Raw genomic sequence first — 20,982 nt, forward strand, 5'->3', positions numbered from 1 at the left:
AAGAGCTCCAGGTCCGTTACTTCTGAGTATCAGGGGTTCCAGAAGGGTGGGAACATGTGGACAACTATTCTGGAGAAGCTTTTGCTATGACATACAGTAAACTTCTTCCCAGCACTGTGGCTTCAGTTCAGCCGGCCAGCTAACACAGTCCCTCAGCTTCCTGATGGAGTAGTGGTCTCCTCATGGAGTTCCCCTAACCAACACAGTGGTCCCAAGAGACCTGCTCTGCCAAATTGTGTTCTCAGGCATTTCTCTAATCATCAGTGAGGCAGATTTCTAAGCAGGTGCAGTGGAAATAAAGAATGCATTGTTCTCTATTCAAATGATGTCAGAGGAATTGTATTAAGCGTGACTCACCTGGAGCTGGGTCAGAAGAAAACCTCTACCTGCAGGTGGCTGCTGCTTGCCCCTTGAGCTAAACTTGCCAGCAGCCCACGGAGACCTGGCTCTGGTGTCTGGTTGTCCTCTCCTCTTTTCCTGGAGCCCATAATTACTCCTTTGGTTTCTTATCAAATGTCCAGCATCTAGGCATTTGAAGACTAAAATTTAGGGAGTACTCAGGCCAGGCATCCCTTCCAGAAATGATTACATAGGGTTTCCTAGGATTCCTTTTTTTCTGGTGAACATTGGGGTAACCAAGCTGGGACATCTCAGACCCAGGTTCTCATTTCTCATGATCTGATTTCTCTGTTTCTTCCTTGATACATTGGTAGTTTAATAGTATGTTGCTTAATTTCCATATGTTTGTATATTTTCCAGTTACTGACTTCTAGTTTTACTCTACTGTGAGAGGAATTACTTGGTATGATTTCAATCTTCTTAAATGTATGATGTCTCAGGATCTGAGACATGAGCTAGGAAGGGTTTTTCTGAGTCAACCTACCACCATCTTCACGCCCACCCATATAAATATCAAGTACCAGAATCTCCTTTGTATCATTTGCAGCTAGCACTTAACCTTAACCACTGGGGGGAAGATTTTTAAAAAACTAATTAGCCTTTTTATTTTGTGATATATGTAGATTCACATGCAGTGTAGGAAATAATACAGAAAGAACCTATGTTCCCCTTTCCCTTGTTTACCTCCATGGTGACCTCTTGAAAATCTATAGAACAATGTGGCAACCAGGATATTGATGTTGATGCAGTCAAGGTACAGAACATTTCCATCACTGCAGGGATCCCTCATAGTCCCTTCCCATTCTACCCCCACACCCTCCTTAACCAGTAATCCGCTGCCCTTTTCTATTTTGTCATTTCAAGGATGTTTTATTAATGGACTCATACAGTATATACCCTTTTTGGACTTTTTTTTTTTAACAGCATAATTCTCTGGAGATTCTTTTAGATTTTTTACACGTATAGTTTAGTGACATTGAACACTGATTACATTCATCGTGGTGTACCACCATCACCACTGTCCATTTCCAGATTATTCCATCACAGTTAACAGAAACTCATTGCCCCCTAAGCAATGACTCCCCCTTTGCCCCCTTCTCACATCCCTGGTAACTAGCAATAAACTGTGGTCTCTATACATTTACCTAGTCTAGATATTTCACTTAAGTGGGATCATACAATTCCCACTTTCTTTTGATTAATGTTTGGGTAATAAGTATTTTCCTACCTTTTGCCTTTTTAAAAATTTTATTGTGGTAAAAAATGCATATAACAAAAATTTTGCCATTTTAAAGTATATAATTCAGTGACGTTACTTGCATTCCCCATGCTGAGCAACCGTCACCTCTATACTTCTAAAAGTTTTTCATCATTCCAAACAGAAGAAACTCAGTGTCTTTTAAGCAATAACTCAACATTCTTCTCCTCCCCTTACCCTTCCTCCCCCCAGCTCCTGGTAACTGCTAATAAACTTTGTCTCTATGCCTTGGTTCTAGATATTTCACATAAGTGGGATCATACAATGTTTGTCCTTTTTGTGTCTGACACATTCACTAAGCAAAATGTTTTCAAGGTTTATCATTTCGTAAGGTCACAGCATGTATCAGAACTTCATTCTTCTTTATGGCTGAATAAGATTACGTTGTATAAATAGACCACATTTTGTTTATCCGTTCATGTGTTGATGGACATTTGGGTTGTTTCCACCTTTTGGCTGCTGTGAATAATGCTGCTGTGAATAATGCTGCTGTGAACATTGGTATACAAGTATCTGTTTAAGCCCTTCCTGGATTACTGCCTTTTTAGCTCCATGTCTGGGATAAATGAGGCAAAAAGAAAACCCAGGGAGCTCACCACCATGTTGTTTCTTGGGTTCTGAGTTCCCTTGCTTATTTGCCTTCTTCTCACCATCTTTCAGAGTCGTCTTATGTTTGTTTTACATATAATGCCCAGGTTTTTTAGTTGACTTAATGGGAGGAATAGGGAAAAAAACACCTACTACATCTTCCCAGATGGGAAAAAATTTTTCGCAAGAAAATATTTTCTCCTGTCTTAGACTTATGATCATTCAAATAATCCCCTCTCTGTTCCCACATCTGTCTCACATAGAGGTTGTTTTAGTGAAGAACCAAGTTTCACTTACTATGTGAGATCATGACCCCATTGAGGTTGTATCTGCAGTGGCAATTTTATCTTAGGGCTTCCATGCTTTAGTTGGTATTTATACACATATTATTAAGTTGCTGCCACAGGTGTAGTCTCAAATTGAAAAAAAAAAAAAAATTAAATAGCCTGTATACCCCAACCGGAAACCCTGGTGGCTTGGAAACCCTCGTGGCTTAGTGGTTAAGTGCTAGGCTGCTAACCAAAAGGTTGGCAGTTTGAATCCACCAGGAGCTCCTTGGAAACTCTGTGGGGCAGTTCTACTCTGTCCTATGTGGTTGCTAGGAGTTGTAATCCACTCGATGGCAACTGGTTTTTTTTTTTTTTTCAAATATCCCAACTCTGGTCACTTCATTATTCTGATAGAATAGACTTTCATCTCAGAGTTGGTATGCTGGTCCAGGTCCCAGAGCCATGGAGTGGGCTGTTCTTGGTCCTGCTTGACCTTAATGACCTTCATCCCAGCTGACTTTTGGCTGGAGCAGGCGTGCGTGTCACATACAGTCCCTGAACTCCACCTCTGAGAGATGAACTCAAAGGGAGTTTCTTGTGTTCTAAAGTCTGCTGGGATCCTTGAACATCTGGCTCTGTGGGCCACCGTGTCAGGCGGGTGCCGCTTGGCTGTGATGTGTTTTGGGAGCTAGGCTCTGGTTTCCTATTCTGAGCCTTTGAGGCCAGAGCCTAAAATAGTGAGAGAAAATGTTAAACATTTAGGTAACTGGTATATAGTTAGGTCAAGTGTGCCAAACACAGAGAGTGTCATGTAAAAAATAGAGGAGTTGAATTTGATTAAACTCTTGTATTTTGTTATTAAGCCTGTAAAGATTGAGTTCTGAAGAATGTGATTACTTCCAGTATCCCACCCTCCAACTTTTTCTCCTGGTGACTCAGTCATGTTTATTCTATTTTCTGAAATCATTTCACTGTAGAATTTTTTCTTTCATTGCTGTTACTATATGTAAAAACAAGAATGCTTTTTTTTTGGCTTCATTTCTTATGCTTTTTTCCTAGAATTTAACAAAGATATTAGGGTGGTATGTGCCATATCTTATAGTGTAATTAATGTCTAAGGCTTAGGCATGGGGACTTAGGATTTTTTTTTTTCCAAATTTTGTTTATTTTGCTGTTGTTGAGAATATACACCAATTCAACAGTTCCTACATGTACAATCAAGTAACATTGATTACACTCTTCGAGTTGTACAACCATTCTCACCCTCCTTTTCTGAGTTGTTCCTCCCTCATTAACATAAACTCACTGCCCCATAAGGTTCCTATCTAATCTTCTGAGTTGCTGTTGTCAATTTGATCCCATAGAGATAGTTCTTAAAAGAGTAAGACATTATTTTTGAATTAAATATGTTAATGCTTCAAGGAAAAAAAAGGAATGAATATGGAAAATCCTTTATAAATAGTCATCTGGTAAAAAGATATTATCTTTATTTGAGAAAAGAGATTAACTTTTTAAACCACGGAAACACTTGAAAGGGTTGTTTGCTGGAAGAACACATGATGACCTTGTGGTTTGGATTGTCGTTTTTAGTATTCCCTTGGTAGCTTCCAGACATAGCATACACCAAAGAAGGTGAAAGATTCTTCCCGAGAACATTCCATGGTTCTGATCTTGATTTTAAAATAGTTCTAAGTGTAATAGAGAAAAGATTCCTCAAAAATAATGTAATGCATTTATTATAGGGCAAGTTCAGAACACAAGACCCAAAGCAAGAGTCAAGCATATAACTCAAAGAACAGGGCTGAAAAGGTGGGCCAGAGGAAAACCATGGTTCTTGTTAGAAATAGCTCCTCAAGGTGGCCCCATCACCTGCCTGGGGGAGGCTCTTGCTGTCCAAAGGTGGCATTCATTCACAGGCAGGGGAGGTGGAGGTGAGAGAGACAAAGGCAAAAAACCGGCAGGTATGAACAGGAGAGCCATGGCTGGTTTCCCCTCCTCCAACCACAGCCAGTAGGAGTGGCTAGCTGATGAGTCTTTCTACTTAACCTTTGACCTCCCCTGGAAGCGGCAAAGCCTATGCCACTGTTTGGGGCCCTGTACTTTCTTGTGAGACTATGCAGTGAAAGGGAAGCATCTGGAGCTTTATTGCTGTGATCAACTCTGTTTCCAGCTGGGGCCCTGAGTGGTGTACTGAAAGTGGCCCAGGAGGCTGAGCAGCTACCCCAGAGTTGTCTCAAAGGAGAGAGAGAGAGAGAGAAAGGAGACAATTAGTCTCTGAGCCTGAGCAGAGGCCTCTGCTCCCTCCTGTACGTCAGAATGGCACTTTACAGTTTACAACGCACTTTCATATTTCATCCTTGACACCAACCTTGTGAACTAGGCAAGGCAGGTGCTGTTACCTCCACGTTGTAGGTGAGGAGACCGGAGCTCCTTGACATGAGAATAATGAGGAGTTTATGGGGACATGGAAGGTTCTTTGATATAATCAGGACTAAAGAACACTGATTGTGCTCTGTAGATGGAATACATGTGGCTAGTACTGAGGGAACCCAGCTGACTTCTTAGTGGTCACATTGTGGTTGGCATTTTCCCTCTTCTAAATTTTCTCTTGACGTAATGTTTATATAGTTTAAAAAAAAGCAAAGCATTCCTCTTGCATGGGATTAGGCCAAAAAGCAACGGAATTATTAAGACTCTTTGGAAAAACAGTCTTATTGTGTTGAAGCAGCAGCCAGCTCTGACTGTAAATATACCTCATAGTCTTGGCAGGTCTGTGGCTATGTTAAGAGAGGGTTTTGCTTATTGGATAATTTCTGTCATTTGACTCAGGGATGTCTTTGCTTGGAGAGGTGCCTGGTGAGTTTTTTTCTGACTTCTGACATGTCCTAATGAATTTCCAAACATTCTTTACAGTTTAGAGTATTCTCAGCCTCCAAGCGGCCTTGTCATTGACAAAGAATCTGAAGTTTACAAGATGCTTCAGGAGAAACAGGAGTTAAATGAGCCTCCAAAACAGTCCACTTCATTCCTGGTTTTGCAAGAAATTCTGGAGTCTGAGGAGAAAGGTAATCAGCCCTGTGTGTGGTCAAAGGCCCTTGTTCAAGGCCTGGGGTAAAGGTCAGTCATTGACTAAGTACAGGTGAGCACAGCCAGGAGTGGGAGGAAAGAGCACAAAAAGGGAGGGAATAAGAGGTGGGGCGGGTGGTGTGCTGACACACCTTCCTGCCTGGCCCTTTGTTTAAGAAGGTCAGTTCACTGCTTCCTGTCATGTGTGCATTAGGATGTAGAGGTTGGAGAGTGAACTTGACTGTTGTGGGATTCTGTTGGCCTGTTCTTTGGTTGTTTTGTTTGGTTTGAGCGCACGTATACGTTCCTGTGGTGGTTGGCAAGGGCAAGTGGGTGAGGGCCAGGGATGATGACAACCAGAATGAAAATGAATCAGCGACACCATGAAGCCAGCGGCTGAGCTTTCACTTTGGGGCCATGTGTTTGCTCTTGCCCTAACGTGGGTGATGCCTCGAGGGCCTGAGTCCCCAGTTGTGGCCACCTCTTCACCTGTGACCTTAGGCAAGACTCTCAACCTCTCCAGGATTGTTTTCTCATTTGTTAATTGGGGTTAACAATCCTTTCTTCAAAGATTGTTGTGAGGATCACATGCCATAAATTGGGGAAAACACCCATCACTGTGACTGGCACAGAGTAGGTGCTTAATGATGGTTATTGGATTTGAAACCAGATCAGAAGAGTTCCCAGGTCACCCTTAGCTTGTCCATGTGTGAGCTCTGATGCCCAAGCCCCCACGGCCACCCTGTGTGATTCTGCAGGTCTAAGGAGATAGATACTCTTTGCATTATAGACATCATATACTGTATGTATATATGTGTGTATATATATATAAAAAACCAAGCCAAACCTGTTGCTGTCGAGTTGATTCCTACTCACAGAGACCCTACAGGACAAAGTAGAACTGCTTCATAGGGTTTCTAAGGAGTGCCTGGTGGATTCAAAGTGCCGACCTTTTGGTTAGCAGACATAGCTCTTAACCACTACACCACCAGGGTTTCCATATAGATATGGTGGTGAGAATATATACAACAAAACATTCACCAATTCAACAGCTTCTACTTACATAAATCAGCCACACTGATTACATTCTTCACGTTGGGCAACCATTATCGCTAACCTTTTCCAAATTATTCTCTCACCATCAACTCAATGCCCCCTAAGCAAAAACTCTCTTTTTCCCCCTCCCTCCCATCCCTAGTAACCACTGATAGTCTTCGGTTTATATGTATTTGCTTATTTCATATAAGTGAGATCATACAGTACATTTACTGTGTATTTATTATGATAATTTTCAAGCAGATAGCCGTGAAAGTGTCTTATTTTAACAACGATCTAATATTATGAAAAATTTGTGACAGATGGAAGTGTTGAAGAAGGGATGTCTTTTTCTAATTCTCACAAAGATGACCTGTGGGTCAGCAGCCCTCAGGCCACTCACTTCCCAGGAACATATATTTTTAAGAAGCACCTCTGGTGACTACCATGAGCCTTGCTGCAAATGACTTCTCTGGAGAATTGGGTTTTGCGCCCCCTGCTGGTCATCTGTGATTCCCAGCCCTCCACATTCTGTCCCTTTCCCCCGAGGTTCTTTGGCTTCTCTGGAATCCTGCCTTGGGCTGCTTTCCTCTCTTCTCCCCAGTGTGCCCACCTGTGGAGAAAGAGTTGGCGCTTCCCGGAGGGACACCTGGTGATTCTGTCGGAGAGTCTGTCTGAGCCAGGCTCGAAAGAGATTGATTGTTCAGGACAACCAGTGAGGGTCAGAGTTGAGGTGCCCCCGCTCTGGAAGGGTAACCTCCCTCCTCAAAGGCCCCAGCTGCAGATTCGGCTTCCTGGGGAGGTCTTTCTGAGTTGGAAGTTTCAATATGAACACACCCAACACCTGGGCTTCCTCCCCATTTCTGTAGGTTCTTTAAAGAGAGTGGTAATTTACAGCCACAGGAAACTAGGAAGAAAGTGCTTCTTTTACACTAAAAAGATACTGTTCTATCAGCAATTTCCCCTTTGCTTGTAGTGCCTCTGCAGGGGGGAAGTGTCTTAGTTTCTTAGTGCTGCCGTAATGCAAATACCACGAGTGGTTGGCTTTAAAGAACAAAAATTTATTTTCTTCAAAGTTCTGGAGGCTAAAAGTCCAAAACAGGGCCTTGGCCATGTCGATTCCTTCCTTGTACCCCAGACATTCATTGGTTTCCTGGCTTGTAGACTATCCCCCATGGTGCCTGTCTTTCCCTGTGGGTACCTGTCTCTGTTCTAATCTGCTGTTTTTATAACTCAGAAGTAATTAGATTTAGAACCCACCTTACTCTTGTATGATCTAATTAATATAACAAGGAAAACCCTATTTTTGAACAGGATTACATCCACAGGTATAAGGGTTAGAATTTCCAGCACATATTTTGGGGGAACACAGTTTAATCCATAACAGGAAGTAATGAACCGCAGTCTGTATTAAGTTCCAGTATTAGGCCAGGCTGACAAATAATCTAGGGGGCAAGTCTGAGGAGGAGAGCTTTGTCAAAACATGTAAGAAACCACAACTTATTCTACTCTGAGTAAGCGGGTGTGAAACCCGTCAAATAAGAGAAAAAGTCAGTCCATCTCAGTCCAAACTAGGATGTAAACAGATACCACAGAGCTCATTTGGTTGAATGCGCTTAGGTCACAGACAGGAGCCTGAGGCCCAAGATCACAGAGCTGCCCTGAGGTGGGGTTGGCAGCTCCACCCTCATCAAGACCTGGACTGCTCCATCCTGCACTCCATCAGCCCAGCCCATGGCTTTCATTCTCAGGGTTTCTGCATGGTCCTAGCTGGCAGCTGGAGCTCCAGCTATCATGCCCATTTTTAGGCATCAGGAAGGAGGAAAAGGGGGAAAGGGCAAATTAGGGACTCCCCCATTCCAGATGAGTCAGCTTTCTCCCTCCTTCCCAGAAGTCCCACACCACTATTATATTTACATTTTATTGAGCAGAATTTAGTCACATGGCCACACTTAGTTGTGGGGTACTTTAGGAATTTTAGCCTTCTTCCCCTAGGCTGGATGTCTTCGTGTCTCGAAGAAAATCAGGATTTTGCTAAAGAAGGAAAAAGGAGAGATGGATCTTGCAATCTCTCCCATACCTCCTAGTATGTACTTGCATTGAATTTTCACTGAAGGGAAAAGGTTAAATCCCAATTCAAACATCTACTACGTGGAGAGGGCTTTCTGGAGAGGGAACCTGAATGCCTGTTTTCATTTGACATGGAATCTGCAAAGCTTAGGGCAGTGGCTGGTATATGTAGTGAAAGCATTCGAGGAGGGAGGAAGATTGCTGTTATCCAAAAAGGCCTATGGGTCAGAAAGCAGTGTGGCCTACTAGGTAGAAAGAGCACTGTCTTCCAGATCTGCCTCTGCCTCACCAGGAGACCTCGGCTGGTTGCTCTTGGTTTCTGTACAAGTCACCCCATTGCTGTTGAGTCTATTCTGACTCATAGCAACCCTATAGGATGGAGCAGAACTGCTCCCTAAGGTTTCCAAAGCTGTATCTTTACGGGTCCAGACTGCCACATCTTTCTCCCATGGAGCCACTGGTGGCTTTCAACCTCTGACCTTTTGGTTAACAGCCAAGTGCTTTAACCACTGTACCACCAGGGCTCCTTGTGTAAGTCAAGTGAGGCTAATAACGGTGGCCTCCCAGGGTAGCTGAGCTGGTTAAGGGAAATACCAGGGGCCAGCAAGTGCTGCTGTGAACTCCTGGCAGGGCGAGAGAGCACTGCTGCAGGGTTTGGTGAGAAACCTGCACAGACTGAACGTGGGTCTCCTCATTTTTGGATGAAATTTAACCTCTGGACTAAGAGGAAGAGCTCTGGGTTCCTCAAACTTCATCTTGTTTTGGACCAACTTCCAAAATTTGAAGGGAGAAGGGGACTTTTAAGAAGTGGAAGGAGACACATGAACTGAGAAAAAAGAATGCGTGAGAAGCTCAGAGTGAGGAAGCTGAAGACCCGCTCAGGAAATATCTGGGCTCATGTGGCTGGTGTTTAAGGTTCCTGGAAGACCCTCAGACAGTCTGGAGTTAGACCATGGACCACCATCAGGTGCTAGTTAAGGACTATGACTTGATCTGATTAGACAGTATGGAACCTTGGAGGGTTGTTGAGCAGTGGAATGGGTAGAAAAAAAAAAAAGCTATGCTTTATTTAACTTGTTTTTACTTTTCCCAGAAAGATGAGGGATGCAGGGTACACTGGAGAAGGAGCATTTGGAAATTTTTGCAGTTGCCCAGACCCTGAAGAGAGCAAATATTTTTACCTTAAGTTGAGAGGGAAAAAAGCCGTTGTAGTGGCTGGAACCGACCAGCGGCTCCATGAGAGAAAAGACCTGATGATCTGCTCCTGTAAAGATTACAGCCTAGGAAACCCTGTAAGGCATATAGGTTTGCTATGGGCTTGAATCGACTGGACAGTACACAACAATAGTTGAGAGGGAAGGAAGAAGAGACATTTCTTTGAAGTCACAATGTTGGCCGAATAAATGAGGAAAAAGTTGTGCCAGCAGATGGCGCTGCAGGGTGGGAGTTGGGGCTGGAGAAGCCTTAGTGAGGATGGCTTTATCTGCCCTAGCTGGTCCAGATTTATTTGCGTTTGTTTCTTTTCATTCCAGAATGGGGTGGGAATTCTCCTTCTACCAAATGGGGCTCTCATATCCCTCCTTGGCTTTTCTCCTTCTACACTCTTGCACTTCCTTCCTTTTCCTGGCTACTTCTCTGCTGACTGAGTTATATGATAAACAACCCCAAAAGCCCAGGTTGCTGCTTTAGCCCCGTGACATTATGAAGGAAGTTTTGAGGAGGCTGCCCTCTTATTGCTCCCTATAAGCCAGAAAAGTAGCCCAAACTCTAGTTTAAAATGACTCTCACACTGTATTAGTTAACAGTGGCTTGAAACAACAAATGCATTTCTTGCTCCTGTTCCATGAGAGCTACTGGTTAGCTGTGGCCTGGCCTGGCCAGGCTGGGCTTGGCTCATTCTGGGAGCCAAGCAGAGGGAGGAGTTTCTCTCTGGGGGCATTGTGTTTTCATGGCAGAAGCTCAATGGGGACAGGGCCAAAGCACAGAAGTACCTTTAGTGCCTTTGTCTGAACACGGCTTACATCTGCTCACATTCCGTTGGCCAAAGCAAGTCATGTAACCAAACCCAACGTGAGAAGGGGAAGCATATTCCACCTAGAGCAGGGTTTCTCAGCCTCAGCAGTCAGTATTATTGACAGTTTAGGTCACATAAGCCTTTGTTGTGGGGCCATCCTGTACATTTTTAGGCTATTTAGCAGCATCTCTAGCCTTTACCAAGGAGCCCTGGTGGTGCAGTGTTTAAGCTCTCAGCTGCTAACTGAAAGGTCAGTGGTTCAAACCCACCCAGCAGCTCTGTGGGAGAAAAGGCCTGGCTATCTGCTCCTGTAAAGGTTACAGCCTAGGAGACCCTATGGGGCAGTTCTACTCTGTCCTATGAGTAGGAATTGGCTCAGTGGCATACAACAACAACTGGCCTTTACTTGCTAGATGCTAGTAACACTCTCCCTCCCAACCAGTGGTGACAATCAGAAATGTTCCTGACAGGGACAAAAATGTCTGAGGGTTGAGAACCTAACCTAGAAGGAAGCATGCAATGCAGGGAGGGTATGGATAATTGTGGACAAAATATATAGCCTGCCACACCCAGCCAAAAGAATTGATAAACGCCCCTTGTCTGAACACGTTTCTCAATTTTTTTTGTTCAGAAGCACTGGCCAACTTACAGAGATTCATTTTCTAAAAGGACAAGAGCCCCAGGACTGCCCAGCATGGTTGCAGTTATGGAATGGCCCTCTCCTTACCCCCTCTCCTCACACAGAGAGCCATTTCTTTGCTCTTGTGGAGTTCCTGGACCAGCTTCATCAGCAACAGCTGGCAACTTCTTAGAAATGTCAGTTCACGGGCCCCACCTGAGACCCACTGAATGAGAAACTCTGGGTGTGAGCCCAGCAATCTGGTTTAACAAACCCTCCAGATGATTCTGAAGAACAATCACATTTGAGTGAACAGCTGCAGTAGTGTAAAGAAGTGGATCTTAACCAAGGATAGAGAACAGAATCTCCCACACCTGGTGATGTGCGTTTGGCAGGTCTCGGGGAGGGCCTGGCCTGTGGATTTCACTAACTCTCCCATGGTGCCCGGGCTGCTCACAGGTGCCTTTCCAGAACCAACACTCGTGTAGAGACTTCTCTGGCTTTTTGGGCCAAAGTGTATTGGACTAAGGTAGAGACCATCATGCATTGTCATGGCATTTCGTCATTCGTATCCGTATATTTATTAAGCCTTTGTTATTTGCTAGCCCTGTGCAAGGCTCCGTGGGGCGTTAAAAAGTAAATGGAACAAGGTTCTAGTGCTTAAGTAATTTGCAGTCCAAGCAGAGAGACATGTGTAAATAGCTTACTGTTACGGATTGAATTGTGTCCCTTAAAAATGTGTGTCAGCTTGGCTAGGCCATGATTCCCAGTATTGTGTGTTCACCAATAATTGTCCACCATTATCCCATGTCTTGTAAATTCTAACCTCCATGATATTAATGAGGCAAGATGAGAGGCAGTTATGTTAATGAGGCAAGACTCAATCTACAGGGTTAGGTTGTATCTTGAGTCAATCTCTTTTGAGATACAAGAGAAGCAGAGAGGAGAGGGACCTCATGCTACCAAGAAAGAAGCACTGGAAGCAGAGTGTGTCCTTTGGACTTGGGGTCCCTGCACTGAGAACCTCCTAGACGAGGGGGAAGATTGATGACAAGGACCTTCTACCAGAGCCAAGAGAGGGAGAAAGCATTCCCTGGGAACTGGTGCCCTGAATTCGGACTTTTAGCCTCCTAAACCATGAGAGAATAAATTTCTGTTTGTTAAAGCCATCCACTTGTGATATTTATGTTACAGCAGCATTTGATAGCTAAGATACTGATGAACATAACAATTCTGCTAGACTACGTCACAGTAAAAAAAATAAGTGATACGGAAGCACAGCCAGCTGAACATACAGTAATAGTAGTAATAATAAGGTTGTTGTTGTTGTTAGCTGCTGCTGGGTTGGCCCCCGACTCACGGCAACCCCATATGTTACAGAGTAGAATTATTCCATAGGATTTTCTTGGCTGTAATCTGTGGAAGCAGATCTCCAGGTGTTTCTTCCGTGGAAATGCCAGGTGGGTTCAAACTGCCAACCTTTAGGATAGCAGTCAGTTGCAAATTGCTTGGACCACCTAGGCTTCTAGTAATATTAATTAACTTTCCATTTATTGAGGGCTCACCAGGTACTGTGGGAAGGCCTATGTAGATTTTCTCATCTTTTTGTACAACTGTGAAGGGAAAAATGATCCCCTTTTTATAGAAAAGGAGACCAAGGACCAGAGAGGTTAAGTAAATTGCCCAGGATCACACAGAAGAGTCAGGTCTGATAGACACCAGTGCTCATGACTTTGCTTGAACATTACATGGTTCTGAAAGCTAAATGATGCTTATTCAATTCTGCCCTTCCTGACCCACCCATATTTCTTCACTTTAGGGGATCCCAACAAGCCTTCAGGATTCAGAAGTGTTAAGGCTCCGGTCACCAAAGTGGCTGCATCAATTGGAAATGCTCAGAAGTTGCCTATGTGTGACAAATGTGGCACGGGCATTGTGTGAGTATCTGCCTCCCCCAGCCCTTGGAGGCCCTGCAGGTTGGGTAAATCATAAAAAAAAAATAAAGATGCAGAAATTGCTGGATGTTGTACATTTTGGGTGTGAAGGGGAAAAACCTTGCCTGGAAAATTGGAGGAGAGAGGTCAGGTAGGTGGGTCCTGTGCCCCAGAGTCAGGAGGTAAAGGCCTCCCTTGGCCCTGGAGCCCTTAGGTTATGGACATGTGAAATGGAAAAGGCAGGGCTCTCTGTGAAAGTAGGAAGGGCTTCCTGGGGGGTTTCAGAATAATGTCTCCGGACCCCAGGAATGAGAAGCTCCTTTATGAATGGCGGCCAGGAAGGGAGGTGCTGCACTGCCCTTTGGACCTCTTGAATGAGTCCTGTCCCCACCCCAGAAAGGATGTACAGAACCATGGTGCCACTGTAGATGCTTGTCACTAATGAACCTCTGTCTTCTGTCACTCCTGCAGAGGTGTGTTTGTGAAGCTGCGGGACCGGCACCGCCACCCTGAGTGTTACGTATGCACCGACTGTGGTACCAACCTGAAACAGAAGGGCCATTTCTTCGTGGAGGATCAAATCTACTGTGAAAAGCATGCCCGGGAGCGGGTCACGCCACCCGAGGGCTATGACGTGGTTGCTGTGTTCCCCAAGTGACCCCAGCGGGTCCGCACCGACTGCTGCTCTCCAGCCAGCCCCTGCTGCAATTTGTTCTCTACGTGTTCTGGCCCTTTCCTCTCTTGAAAGCACCGTGCTTTTCTTGGTTTTTTCCCCGCTCATTAACTGTGGAGTGCCCCAGCCTTTGCTAACCGACTCACATGGCCCTGTGATGCCTGCTTTTACAATTAACAGGAGGTTGTTTGTTTTATGCCCCTTGCCAGCATTACTGTGTTTTGTCCTCATCTCAGTTCTCTGCTGCAAGTGGACATCGGCTAAATCTAAACCAGACTGAATTTAGTATGTCTGATGTTGATTTTGTTTTTACTCAATAAATTTACAGACTCCGAAGCAGTGTGATGTCTATTATCATGGGACCATGTGTCCTTTTTCCTTCCTCAGCCTGCTGAGACTTCTGAGGCCCCTAAACTTGTTTTGGGTTTCCCACTTCTCTGAGATTTGCAGGCATTTTTTCCCCAGGTCTAAGAAAACTGGCATCTGAACCAGCCAGTGTTCTTATATGTCTCTGAAACTTGCTCCAATTATCTTTCTCTGCTGCTGATGTAAGATCCTGGAGCCCTGGTTGGTGCAGCAGTTAAGAGGTACAGCTGCTAACCAAAAGGTCAGCAGTTCGAATCCACCAGCCGGTCCTTGTAAACCCTGTGGTACAGTTCTCCTCTGTCCTACAGGGACAGAGCTATGAATCGGAATCGACTGGACAGCAATGGGTTATGGGTTTACGGTTAATATAAGATACTCAGTTATGTTTTGATAAAATGTTGTTTTCTTTATATCTGGCTGTTCTTATCCAAGGAAATGAAAGCTTCCCAAATAATAGGTGAGGAACTATACCAGTCAGCTTAAAATATTTCCGTGTTAAGTCTCCTTCCAGACTGGTTGATGCCATCCCAACCCGTCTCCTTTGTGAAGGGAAGCAGACTCAGAACTGTGGCCAGCAGTCCTAAACCTGCAGAGAGCTCAGGGAACTGGCAAATGCCTTCTGCTCACAAGAGACTGGGAACCCCAGTCTAGACTGAGTCTAGATTGGAGATCACCGTAGATCATCTGCTGATGACTAACTCCTAGTGGAGTCATTTGCCCAAAGCAGCCAGAGACTGAGACTAAGCAATTGTTAAGAGAGGTGGACAGAGCAGTCCAGCCAATAAACCACGGGTAACAGTTTTTTTTTTTTGAACAGTGTATGACCTTTATTGATGAAGGGACTAACCTGTCAGTCCTTACTGTAGTATAAAGACTTTAGCTGGGCAGTAGTGCTGGGATTTCACACCACAGATCTCTGAAACTAGAACACACCATTGATAGTTTAGGCACAAGCAGTTCTAGTGCCACAAAACCCTGAACTGAAACCTTTCAGGAAGAAAATCATTCATGTTAAAGTTTTTTTTTTTTTGAAGTTAATTAGGTCTTACTTTAAAACAGAGCTTTGAACCGGTTCACTCTAGTTTGATCCCCTGCTGAGAATTTGCATTTCCACCCCAGATATACTGAATCACAATCTACGTTTTAACAAGATACCCTAAGGTGAAGCCTGAGATCCTGCATTTCTCGGAGGCTCCCAGGCTGGTACTGACACTGCTGATCCATGAATCACATTTGGAGAGGCAAGTTTCTAGAACACTGGCTTTGCCATAACTCACAGGTAGGCAACAATACTGCAATTCAGATGGAGCCCTGGTAATGCAGTGGTTAAGAGCTCGGCTGCTAACCAAAAGATTGGCAATTCGAATCCACCAGTTGCTCCTTGGAAACCCTATGGGGCGGTTCTATTCTGTCTTATAGGGCCGTTATGAGTTGGAACCAATTCAATGGCAACGGGTATGTATGGGTATTGCAATTCAGTTGATTATTAGGGATTATATTTTACAGTATTCTTTTTTATTAAGGTAAGATGAAATTCAGATCTTTTCCCTTGAGTTTTGATTATTGTATGCACCCAATTAGGATATGACTATTTCCATCACCCCATATTAACTTTTCCTGATGCTTCTTTTCAGCCAATTTGTTCCCACTCTGACCACAGCCCAGGGGTACCATATGCTTAGCCTTTCCTTGGGGTTGCCCAGTTGCTCCTCCCCACACTCCCTGTGGGTCTTGCTCCTGACTTCTCGAGGTCCCAGAGTTAGGGTTTGCTGCTCTCTGACCTTCTTGACCTCTGACCTTCACCCCAACTGTGCTCTTGGCTGGAGCAGGCCTGCATGTCAGATACATTCTGCAGGCTCAGCCCCTGTTACCCACCGGGTTTCACAGAGCTGCATCTTCTCTCCCCACAACCGCTGGGATTCTTGAATACCTGACTCTGTGGGCCGCCACGTCAGGCTGGGCACGACCTGGCCGTGATGTCCCTGAGGAGACAGGCCCTTGCTTACTAGTCTGATCTTTGAGGCCAGGGCCTAAAATAGTGGGAGAAAATGTTAAACATTTAAGTAACTGATGTATAGTTAGGTCAAGTGTGCCAAACACAGTGTGTCATGTAAAGGAGTTGAATTTGATTAAACTCTTGTATTGTGTTAGTAAGACTGTAAAAATTGGGTTCAGAAGAATGTAATTACTCCCAGTGTCCCACCCTCCAAACTTTTTCTCCTGGTGACTCAGTCATGTTTATTTTCTGAAATCATATCACTAGAATTCTCTTTCATTGCTATTACTGTATATAAAAACAAGAAAGCTTTTCTTTGGGCTCTATTTCTTATGCATGCTTTTGTCCCAGAATTATTTTTAAGATACTGTGGTGTTTTGTGTCAAAATCTTATAGTCTAATGTCTTAAGACTTGGAATTCTTGGTTAAGGGCTAAGGGCTCAGCTGCTAAATTAAGGCTGATGCTTTCTTTTTCTTTTTTTTTTAAGTATAATTTTAATTTGATTTTCTTTCAGGTTAGTTTTTCTCCAGCCTTTAAGGACTCAAATCCTTACATGTATTTTGGTGGAGGTCGTGGGGCAGTACCTGCAGGTCTAAATCGGGGTGGGGCTATTCTGTCCTGGACTTCACAACAACTGCCTCTGACTACCTTGCTGTGAATGGCACAACTCACACAATAATGCAGTTTCATGTGCAGCTTGGGAATCATGCATGCATTGCAGACATTTGCTTCAGAAACATCCCTGACAGCTGCGGCCTCTACAATGTTTGGAATTATGAGCTTTTTTCTTTTTTTTAAATTGCCGAATAACTTTAATGTATTTCAACACTACACTTGATGCTTTTATGCAAAGTAATTGCAAGACAACTCCTATACCCCAAACAAATTGCTTGAACATCACTTAATAGCATACAAGCCAACTGAGAGTTCAGAGAACAAAACAAAATAGAAATTCTAATTCTTTCTGAAAAAAAGAGACAGTTTCCTTATTTTATACTATTTTCTATCCACAGATGAGCTATAAAAATTCCATATGCAAATGAGGGAATCAGCAGTTGTCTGGACTAATGAGTGCTGTCTTAATTTTATATATATAGGTACATGAATATATACATATATATGTATGTATGTATTTATACAGATTACTTTATGAACCAAAATGAAACCCATTTCTCTAGAATCAATTCAGACTCATAGTGACATTATAGGATAGAGTAGAACAGCCCCATTAGGTTTCCAAGGAGTGGTTGGTTGATTGGAACTGCCAACATTTTGGTTAGCAGCCAAGCTCCTAACTACTGTGCCATTATTTTATATATATGTAAAATGTTACTTTATTTATTCATTTTTTAATTTTTATTGTGCTTGAAGTGAAAGTTTACAAATCAAGTTGGACTGTGATACAAAAATTTGTAAACACCGTGCTATATACTCCTAGTTGCTCTCCCCTTAATGAGACAGCGCACTCCTTCTCTCCACTCTCTTTTTGTGTCCATTCAGCCAGCTTCTGACCCCCTCTACCCTCTCATCTCCCCTTCAGACAGGAGATGCCAACATAGTCTCTTGTGTCTACTTGATCCAAGAAGCTCATTCTTCACCAGTATCATTGTCTATCCCATAGTCCAGTCTGAAGAGTTGGCTTTGGGGAATGGTTTCTGTCTTGGGCTAACAGAAGGTCTGGGGGCCATGACCTCTGGGGTCATTCTAGTTTCAGTCAGACCATTAAGCCTGGTCTTTTTATGAGACTTTAGGGTCTGCATCCCACTGCTCTCCTGCTCCCGCAGAGGTTCTCTGTTGTGTTCCCTGTCAGGACAGTCATCGGTTGTAGCCAGGCACCATCTAGTTCTTCTGGTCTCAGGCTAATGTAGTCTCTGGTTTATGTGGCCCTTTCTGTCTCTTGGGCTTATAATTACCTTGTGTCTTTGGTGTTCTTCATTCTCCTTTGCTTCAGATGGGTTGAGACCAATTGATGCATCTTAGATGGCTGCTTGCTAGTGTTTAAGACCCCAGACACCGCTCTCCAGAGTGGGATGCAAAATGTTTTCTTAATAGATTTTATTATGCCAATTGACTTAGATGTACCCTGAAACAATGGTTCCCAAACCCCCGGCCCTGCAGTGCTGGCCTTCGAAGCATTCAGTTTATTCAGGAAACTGCTTTGCTTTTGGTTTAGTCCAGTTGTGCTGACCTCTCCTGTATTGTGTGTTATCTTTCCCTTCACCTAAAATAGTTCTTATCTACTATCTAATTAGTGAATACCCCTCTCCCAGCCTCCCTCCCTCCCCCCTCATAACCATCAAAGAATATTCTCTGTTTAAACTATTTCTCGAGTTCTTATCATAGTGGTCTTATACAATATTTGTCCTTTTGCAACTGACTAATTTCACTCAGCATAATGCCTTCCAGATTCCTCCATGTTATGAAATGTTTCACAGATTCATCATTGTTCTTTATTGATGTGTAATATTCCATTGTGTGAATATACCATAATTCATTTATCCATTCATCTGTTGAGGGGCACCTTGGTTGCTTCCATCTTTTTGCTGTTGTAAACAGTGCTGCAATGAACATAGGTGTGCATATATCTGTTCATGGAAAGGTTCTCATTTCTCTAGGATATATTGCAAGGAATGGGATTGCTGTTTTATTTTTTTTTTTTTATGGTAGTTCTATTTCTAGTTTTTTAAGGAAGTGCCATATTGATTTCCAAAGTGGTTGTTCCATTTTATATTCCCACCACCAGTGTGTAAGTGTTCTAGTCTCTCCACAACCTCTCCAACATTTATTATTTTGTGTTTTGTGGATTAATGCCGGCCTTGTTGGAGTGAGATGGAATCTCATTGTAGTTTTGATTTGCATTTCTCTAACGGCTAATGATCTTGAGCATTTCCTCATGTATCTGTTAGCTACCTAAGTGTCTTCTTGAGTGAAGTGTCTGTTCATATCCTTTGCCCATTTTTTTCAATATACGTGGATGGGCTACTAGATTGTGCTGTCTTGTTTGTTGTAGCCCTTGACTTACTTATGACCTATTACCAGCTGGTTTGGGCTGTTGCCAGATATATATGCCTGAGTCTATTCACTATTCTTGAGTAGAATCTGATTTTGGGTCATCAAGTGTGTGCTGCACCCTAACACCTATCCACCTCGAGAAGTAGTGGTGATAGTTGTGTGCACCAGATTCTATTAGCAGCTGGGGTTCACCCTCCGGGGGGGCAGAATGCTGACAGGCTTCCCCCAAGTGTCAGTGAGGTAGGTGTGTCTCTATTCCTATAACACCTTGGTGGGAGGGCACTGCAGCTGTACCTTAGGCCCCCAGTGCAAGTACCTCTACTGATTGGTAGGTGTCACCCTCCTTAGACCCCTAAGGCAAGAGGCTAGGTGGTCTGGGGGGAGCTTCAGCCCTCAGTTCCCTGTTGTGGGTCAGTTAGGGCTCTGTTGAATAAGCAGAGATATCAGACCTGGGAAACTTGTTTTTCCAGAAAATCTGCTAAAAAAAAATGCAGTCAGATCCCTAACAGAACTGCCTTTGGATTATAACCGCCACCTTGTTCCCTGTAAGGATGAAAGTCCAAGATTTGGATCATATATGCTTGGCTGTAGCTGTTTCTGTGTTTTTAGTCCAATTAGGGATGGATTTTTGGTCCCTGGGTTTTTTGTGGTTCCTTCTCTCAGGCTGGAAGAATGGGTTAGGAAAAGACCAAAAAAAAAGGGGGGGGGGAAGCAAAGCCGCCGAGGAGCCGGAGCTGTTCTCCCTCTGGCTCAGGAAATTCCAATGTTAATGAAGCTGCCTGGGAAGGGTGGGGGAGGGTTCAGAGAAATAGGAGAGTAACACCTCGGAATATAGCCAAAGTTGCTTGTCTTGCTTGGAATGACTATTTTATCTGAGATTCCCGAGGGGCGTGTCGCCTATGTGTGCTGGCTGTGTGGAGATTGCCCCCTGGGAGTCTGGCCCGCTGAAGCCGTGGTCAGATCCTCCACTGCCAGTCCAAAGCCCAGCATCAAGGTTCCCCTACTGGGACGGTGCACTCCCGACTCCAAAATCAGTCGCTCCCTCCCAGGGACTTCTCGTCCCGCCAGCCGCGTCGCCGCGCCGTCCTCGCGGACCAGCTGGGCCCCCTCCCGGGGTTAGTTCAGGGGAGTGGAGCTGCTCCCCGTGCTTGCACCGTGACAGCACCCAGTCAAATGCCCGGCGCCAAGGTTCCCCAGCTGGGATGCTGCTGCACTCCCGGCTCCAAAACCAGTCACTGCCTCCCGGGGACTTCTCCCACCAGCCGCGTCGCCACGCCGCCCGTGCAGACCAGTTGGGCCCCCTCCCGGGGTCAGTTCAGGGGAGTAGGGCTGTGCCCCTTGTTTGCGCCATCACAAGATTTTTGAGTTCAGTTCCCCTGGGCCCAGACCTAAGCCCGGCGCCAAGGTTACCTGACTGGGATGCTGGCTCCAGGCTCCGAAAACAGTTGCTGCTTCCCCATATTTGTTCGTTCTCCGTCTCTAAATCTGTGTTTGTTGTTCAGGGTTTGTAGATTGTTATGTATGTGATCGATTCACTTGTTTTTCCGAGTCTTTGTTGCAAGAGGGATCCAAGGTAGCGTCTACCTAGTCCGCCATCTTGGCCCCGCCTCATCCTTTGCCCATTTTTTAATTGGGTTATTTGTCTTTTTGTAGTTGAGTTTTTGCAGTATCATGTAGATTTT

General features: G+C 44.3%; 1 protein-coding gene across 1 annotated transcript in view; it reads left to right on the plus strand.

Annotated features, from left to right (window-relative positions):
• Nucleotides 1-14,261, plus strand: part of PDLIM1 (PDZ and LIM domain 1) — a 53,349-nt gene extending 39,088 nt beyond the window's left edge. The window contains exons 5-7 of the mRNA XM_003409219.4: nt 5,428-5,579; nt 13,138-13,255; nt 13,724-14,261. Of these exons, the coding sequence (XP_003409267.1) occupies nt 5,428-5,579; nt 13,138-13,255; nt 13,724-13,910 (457 nt within the window). The 3' untranslated portion in view covers nt 13,911-14,261. The remainder of the gene's footprint in view (nt 1-5,427; nt 5,580-13,137; nt 13,256-13,723) is intronic.
• Nucleotides 14,262-20,982: the final 6,721 nt, after the last annotated feature.

Source organism: Loxodonta africana, chromosome 16 (assembly GCF_030014295.1).
Source record: "Loxodonta africana isolate mLoxAfr1 chromosome 16, mLoxAfr1.hap2, whole genome shotgun sequence".
Taxonomy (NCBI): domain Eukaryota; kingdom Metazoa; phylum Chordata; class Mammalia; order Proboscidea; family Elephantidae; genus Loxodonta; species Loxodonta africana.